This window comes from Phaseolus vulgaris, chromosome 1 (assembly GCF_051622355.1).
Source record: "Phaseolus vulgaris cultivar YP4 chromosome 1, ASM5162235v1, whole genome shotgun sequence".
Lineage (NCBI taxonomy): Eukaryota > Viridiplantae > Streptophyta > Magnoliopsida > Fabales > Fabaceae > Phaseolus > Phaseolus vulgaris.
The window spans coordinates 53,629,546-53,637,367 of record NC_143498.1 but is presented as its reverse complement, the minus strand read 5'-3'; the positions used below and the strand labels follow the sequence as shown (position 1 = coordinate 53,637,367).

Sequence of the window (7,822 nt, the reverse complement as noted above, 5' to 3'; positions counted from 1 at the left end):
ATGAATTAGTATTTCCTGATTCATGTGTTCGTGTTTCCACGATGAGGCAACCCAAGAAGGACAGAAAATGCAACTGTGAACAACAATTGCTGCAGCAGAGAAAAAACTAATGCAGATGGTATAGGGAAATGGAGATGTCGTAAAATCTGGCTTCAGACTTGCGCTTGGAAATCGACCTACACATTGCATGTTGAAGAACACTAAAGTATAATAATAGCATTGCATGTTGATATTTTTGCCCAAATATGATTAATTGTAGCCATATGCATGGCGAAACTAAACTTATACATATCATAGCCACCAATGTTACTTCAAAAAGTTCTATTTTAGCAAAATATATTATCTATATATGGATTCAGAGTTTCCACTTATCTACCACTAAAATTATTCTCCTACGAAATCAACAGTAAGTCAACTTTTAACTACGTTATTTTATTACTTTAATGTCTATAGGTGTATGCATGAAATATTCCCGTGATGCAATCCCATTGAGCAGAACCTTTTGTCTGTGAGTATAAGGTATGAAGCTCGAACACTTATCTTAAATGATGTGTTGATGTCGGATACTTGTATTGAACACTGACACTCGTATGACACTTGTAGGACACATATCCATGAAGTGTCTAATTCAAAAAGTATTTGTTAGATTTCTGACAATTCTAGTACGTTTCTAACACAATTTTAAAAAGGAAAAATACATTAATTTTTTAAAATCTCAAACTTATTGTATAAATTTTTATTATGATTATAAAAATAAGAAACAAATTTTTTTGAACCAGTCATGAAAAATATTTTTCTGCTCCAAAAAATAATCTGGAACACATTTGTGCACATAAATCTTTATTGTCAATTTATATAATTCATAATTATATAATATATAAAATCGTGTCTCCGTGTCCTACATTTTAGAGATTATACGTATTTTTGTTTCGTGTCGTATGTGTATGTGCTACACATCAACACCAAAAAAAAATGTTGCAAAAAAAACAGATTTTTGTTTTAACATAATGAAAAAAAGACATAATTTTTCTCTTCAATTTTATGTGATTCTTATATTTTAATCCTATAAGTGTTTTTTCGGAAATCATTTCAACATTTCAAGTTTCGTTTTTAATTATTATCGTCAACTTTTTTGTAAAACCGCCAATGTGCTGATGTGATGCATTTTCAGTATAATAGCATATCAAAATTAGTAATATTATGTCTCAAAGGACTTATAAATTTTTTTTTTGTAAAGATTAAAAAAGGTATAAGGAAAAAAGTGAATAAAAATACACTAATTAAAAGGGGGATGACGTATTTTTAGTGAAAAATAAGTTTGAAATATATGACATATATAATAGTAATTTATATAATATTATTACATTTTGTTTGTACTTTGGTACAATATTGCTTTTTTGTTTAAATAATTATTACAGAATCGGATCACATATCTTTACTTACTGTTAGAGTGTAATATTCTCATTGACAACAAAGAATTAGGGACTAATTGTTTAAAATACTAATACTTTAAAGAGCTAATATTTTAATTCTTAAAAAAAACTAACATACTGTGTCAGAAATGAATATTGTCATATAATTTTTATAACAGCAGGTATAAAATTTATAAGAGCGGTAATATTAGTATATTTTCAACATTCATTATTTGATTGTATCTTATTAATTTGATTTGATTTTTCTGGGAGTATCTGATTTTGCATTTTAATTCCAAATGTGCATAATCTCTCTCAAGTGAATATGGACATTACAGTTTTTATGTTTCTCTCTTCTCTTTGGGGAGCATTCTTTGTTGCAGCTTTAGTTTTAAGAGTATCTTTTAAAAGCTTATTTCAGGTATGTTTAACTCCAGTTTAGTGTGTGCAACATGTTTATAGGAGTTTGGTGGAATAATCTGGTAGGCTACATGGTAGATCATGTTAGATTATGCATTTGAAGTTTGGAATTCATGTTAACATTTGAAGTTTTTCACACTTTTTTCACATGTTGTAGAAACATACTAATGGATTTTGAATTCACCATGAACACAAGTTTCTTAAAAACAATAGTTTTTCTTTTTATCAATGCTATTTCATGTATACTTTACAAAAAAAAAATCTTAAATCAGAATTAATGTTTTTTATGTCTGTTGAACGACACACTTGTTTGATGACTGTAAAGGTTTTTTCTTTTTTGTTACTGACACACACTAAAATCATAATAGTCACCATGAAGTAATTGATTTACTAAAAACAAACCAATATGTAATATAGTCACCATGTTTTCAGACTTTGCAGAAACATGTTTAGATGAGTAAAATCTTAAATTTTGTTTGGTTTTCTTGACAGGGTTATTGCATTGTATCTTTCAAAAATATTCATTATATATATTCATCCTTCTATATCAAGAATTAGTGAGTTCAGGCAAGTCTGTCAACTTAAACTGAATGATGCATATAAGAAGAAATTCACGGCAATCAAAGCATCCATTCCATGCTTATCGTAAGTATTTCCTTATGTTTTTGTTAATCCATTATCACCATGCATGATAAATAATACAGGGGAAATAAATATCAATAGATTATTAGAGAATGGATTTTATGATAATGGACAGGTTGTAAATTCCCTGATCCTGGTGAAGAACATCTTTAATTCACAGTGAATTTTTTACTACTAGTTCTTTCCTTTTATTTGTAACAGCCTTTGATAATTTTTAACAGCCTTTGAGACATTGTTGTCTGGTTCATGGCAAGCTGTAGAGTTCATAAAAATTGAGGCAGGAACTACGAGTCTGCAATGCATAGATAATCACCATAGGACCACGGAGAAGGGCCTTTTGTCAGACCTTAGAATAAGATCAAGGAAAGCCACTTTATCTGATTGCTCCAACTTTTTAAGACGTGGGATTGACATTTGTGTTCTCTCAGCCTCTCAGAGTGGTGATACTAATTCTGATAGATTTTGTGCTGACAATGTAAGTTAAGGTTTTTTAGTTTTGGATCTCTGTTAAATTAGATTCTTCAATATGTCAGGAATATATTTTTAAATGCACTTTTTTACACAATTTTATTATTGATTGAAATTGACTGAAAATTATCATTTTCTCTCCTGTTTTGTTGATCTAAAGGATTGGTATTTGTATGCAGTTATGAGGGAATGATTTTAGCACCAGTATAACTGAGTTCATTCTGGTCTTTAATTTAAGAATTACAATATAGTCTTGAGGACATTAAAAGTCTAATCTAGTTTCTCTTTATCAATTTACTTGTAGGTGTGGCTTGATGCTAAAATAAATTCTATACAGAGAAAACACCATAATTCAGGGTGCTCATGTCTGTATTATGTAAACCTCTATGTTAATCAAGGTTCACTTGGTAGAGAGATAAGAACTCTCAGTAAGGAGGTTAAGGTAATTGGAATAAATGAAATTGCCATCCTCCAAAAGCTTGAACGTAATACTTGTGAAGACCAACACTATCGATGGGAATCATCTGAAGATTGCTCCCAAGTATTGCATACTAAATTGGTACTAGGAAAATTTTTATCTGACCTTTCATGGTTAGTTGTTACATCTGCTTTAAAGAAGGTTTCATTCTATGCAAGATCTGTGGAAAACAAGATTGTGTATCAAATTTTAGGTAGTGATGCCACCGGCTCTTCATTAAACATGCATTCTAGTATGCGTGTTGCTAATTTTGAAGTGAACGATGGCACGATGAAGCCCATTGTTACTCAAGTTGATGTATCTGACACCAATACACATGATTCCCATTATGATGAAGTGTCACCATCTTATGATGTTGAGGGCTTAAGACGATCCAAACGTATGAACATACAACCTGAACGTTACTTAGGTTGTGGTAATGTTTCTGAAATAAAGGTTGGCAATGTTCGAACTTGGCCATACAAGATCATGAAAAGGAAAGATGATGATGATGTGTGTTCTTGCCGGCAGATTTTAGTGTACAGTAGGAGGAGAAAAAAGGAATTAAAGTCTGGTGAGGCCAACCAAAATGAAAATCAAACTCGACTTGCTAGTGTTCCTCTTCTTGAAGAGAGAGATTCATTAGCCCTTGAGCATCATGACCTCAATGACAAAGGTACTAGTAGTAATGCAAATTACAGCAACCATAAGCATAAGAGGAAGAAATTTTTAGATTCTGATCCTGGATGGGAAGACTTAAATTCCAATTTAAAGTCCAACAGAAATTATAGAAGCTTAAATGCAACTGACTACAAGGAAATAATTGATTCATACTTAAAGGATATTAATAGAACTCCTACAAAAGAAGAACCAACTGTAATGGACCTGTGGAAGGAAATAACGAAATTGGAGAAAAAGAAGGAAGCAGAAATACCTCAAAGAGAGGAAGAGGAACAAATCTCTGAGATGGATATGCTGTGGAGAGAAATGGAAATGGCATTGACATCATCTCATATTGAAGAAGTAATTTATAACAATTGTTTCCCTTTTCTATGTTGCATTTCTTTAACACAACTTAAATGCAGTTTCTGAAGAAGTACTATTCATGTTATTCTATAATTAGAGTTGGAATTCACCCACTAATTTGTGTAATAAAAGTTTTCATTAAATGTCAACACATATTATTGAGATAAAATTTGTTTTCTAATAAGAAAACATCACCAATTATACTTAAGAAATTGCAACTGAATTTAGTCCTTTGATTTGTCTCTGTATAGTCTGGCTTTTTTACCTTATATTCTTAGGTTGATCGGTTTAACATTCACATCAGGGTTCAATTGGTGCCAATTTTGCTGAGAATTCGGAAGAATCTAATCACACTTGTCAACATGACTACAGACTGTATGAAGAAATTGGAATATATTGCTTCAAATGTGGCTTTGTGAAAACCGAGATAAAATATGTCACGCCACCCTTTGTAAGTCAAGTTCAAAACTTGAAATGTATGTTTTTTTTTTCTTTAATGATGATTTCAAAATGTCAGGTTTATTTTAAGTGGCTTATTTTTAGAAAGCTAAGTATTGAGTTGTTTTATTTCTCCACTATGTACAGTGCTCTTATGTGACAGCAGTTATCCTTTTGTCTTTGCAGTTTGTGATGTAAGGCATATATATATATAGCCAAACCAATATTGTTTAATATTATAGCTAATTTCCTTCTTTCTATGTTTTAGTCTTCCTAACATTTGGTAGCAGCTTTTGTGAGTGTAGCATTTGGGAATTGTAGGAATATGTTCTGAAACTGAATTGGTCTAAACTGATAATCTAATATCATTCAGGGAGGAATTGTGAGGTTTATTTTAAGTGTTTTGTTTGTTGCTTATTTTTAGAAAGTTAAGTAGTTGTTTTATTTTCCCACTATGTATAATGTTGTTATGTGGTAGCAGTTATCCCTTTGTTGTTGCAGTTTGTGATGCAAGGCATGTATATAGTCAAAACCAGTATAACCTCATGATTTGTTCAAAACATTTACAGATGAAAAAGTATTATCAAGTGAGGCAACAAGAGGAGAAGCAATGCAGTGGAAAAGAGGATGATAAAGATGATGATTTCCATCAGTTATCAAGTCGTGATGAACTAATTTCTATGGAACATGACAACGTTTGGAAGTTGATCCCTGAACTTAGAGAAAAGATGCATGTCCACCAAAAGAAAGCTTTCGAATTTCTTTGGCAAAATATTAGTGGGTCTATGGATCCAACACTAATGGATGCAGAATCCAAAAGAAGAGGGGGTTGTGTCATATCTCATTCTCCTGGATCTGGTAAAACTTTTCTCATCATTGCATTTCTCATTAGCTATTTAAAGCTATTCCCAGGGATGAAGCCTCTTGTCCTTGCTCCAACAACCACTCTTCACACTTGGCACAAAGAATTCATCAAATGGGATATTTCTGTGCCAGTGTATCTGATTCATGGGCGCAGTGAACCTCAGAAAGATGATATGCAAAATTCAACTGTTCTTCCTCATTTTCGAAATCCAAATAAAAATGTCAAGCATATTTTGAACTGCTTGGACAAGATAAAAAAGTGGCAAACACACCCAGGTGTTCTGGTCATGAGTTATACCTCATTTTTAGCATTAATGAGAGAGGGTTCAGAGTTTACACCCAGAAAGTATATGGCTAAAGCATTGAGGGAAAGATCCGGGATCCTGATACTTGATGAAGGTCACAATCCTAGAAGCACTAAATCAAGGTTGAGGAAAGTGTTGATGAAAGTACAAACAGATATAAGAATACTACTTTCTGGTACATTGTTTCAGAACAACTTCAGTGAATACTTTAACACACTTTGTTTGGCAAGACCAAAGTTTATTTACGAAGTGCTGAAAGAGTTAGACACGAATGGCAGAAGAAAAGGCAAAACAACAGAGAAGTCACGTCATTTGCTAGAGTCTCAAGCTAGAAAATTGTTCTTAGACAACATTACCAAGAAGATTGACTCAAGTAATCGACATGAGAGGATGCAAGGTCTAAACATGTTGAGAGAAATCACAAATGGTTTCATAGATATTTATGAAAGTGCAAGTTTTAACAGTGTTCCTGGCTTGAAAATGTTTACGTTGCTAATGAATACAACTGACCTGCAGAGTGAAGTTTTGATGAAACTGCACAAGAGAATGGCTGAGTGCACAGGGTACCCTCTGGAGTTAGAGCTTTTGATAACCCTTGGATCAATACATCCATGGCTGGTTAAAACAGCCTCATATGCAAATAAGTTTATGGCTTTGGACCAACTGCAGCAGCTAGAGAAATGCAAGTTAGACTTGAAGGCAGGGTCAAAAGTAAAATTTGTTATGAGCCTTGTTCTCCATGTTATGGAGAAGGAGAAAGTACTTATATTCTGTCACAATCATGCACCTGTGAAGTTATTGGTAGAGTTATTTGAGATGGTGTTCAAATGGGAAAAGGGTAGAGAAATTTTGTTGCTTAATGGGGAACAAGACCTCTTTGAACGTGGAAAAGTGATAGATAAGTTTGAAGAACCTAGAGGAGCATCAAAGGTGCTCCTTGCTTCAATCAAAGCTTGTGGTGAAGGTATTAGTTTGACATCAGCTTCAAGAGTGATTTTTCTGGACTCAGAGTGGAATCCATCGAAGACAAAGCAAGCTATTGCAAGGGCCTTTCGTCCTGGTCAGCAAAAGATGGTTTATGCATATCAGCTTTTGGCAAGAGGCACATTAGAGGAAGATAAGTACAGAAGAACCACTTGGAAAGAGTGGGTTTCTAGCATGATTTTCAGTGAGGCATTTCAGGAGAACACTTCACATTCACAAGCAAAGATGATTGAAGATGACATACTGAGGGAAATGGTTGAAGAGGACAAATCCAAATCAATTCACATGATACTCAAGAATGAAAAGGCTTCCACAAACTGAACTTACGTAAATATGAATACCCTGTTTTTACTATCTTTATCTTGTGAACAAGTATTAGAATAATAAAATGCTGACCTTTCCAAATTCTAACATGTTCTTATATAATTTCTACTAAGAAATATTTTTTAATTATTTATTCAATATGATAATAAAATTCATTACAAAATATATTCTATAATTAAAAATATTAATTGACACTAATTTATAACAAATAAAATAATTAAATATTAACTAATTTTAAAATAAAAATAATTAATCATTAGTTAGATATTATTTTTAAATAGTCATTTTTAATTTAAAATTTAAAGTAGTTAATAATTAAAATCTTAATAATTAATATTAAAGACTAATTAATATTAAAGACTAATTTAAAAATTATTTTATAAATTTTTATTAATAATAAAATTAATATAGATATAATATTTTTTTAATTTATAAAATAGTTTCTAACTTATTTTTAGTTTTATATTTTTTTAAGTTTATTA

General features: G+C 31.7%; 1 protein-coding gene across 2 annotated transcripts; it reads left to right on the top strand.

The window, feature by feature from the left end:
- Nucleotides 1-2,422: 2,422 nt before the first annotated feature.
- On the top strand, nt 2,423-7,389 carry LOC137816117 (SNF2 domain-containing protein CLASSY 1). Of its 2 annotated transcripts, none has more exons than XM_090294592.1 (5): nt 2,423-2,477; nt 2,696-2,949; nt 3,247-4,422; nt 4,730-4,876; nt 5,433-7,389. In XM_090294592.1, exons 1-5 carry the CDS (start codon nt 2,423-2,425, stop codon nt 7,335-7,337), a joined length of 3,537 nt encoding a protein of 1,178 aa, XP_090150718.1. In that variant the 3' UTR covers nt 7,338-7,389. The 2 variants fall into 2 exon arrangements, with proteins under 2 accessions (XP_090150718.1, XP_068475309.2); XM_068619208.2 differs by having other exon boundaries at nt 4,730-4,885; nt 5,442-7,389.
- The last annotated feature ends 433 nt before the right edge of the window (nt 7,390-7,822 follow it).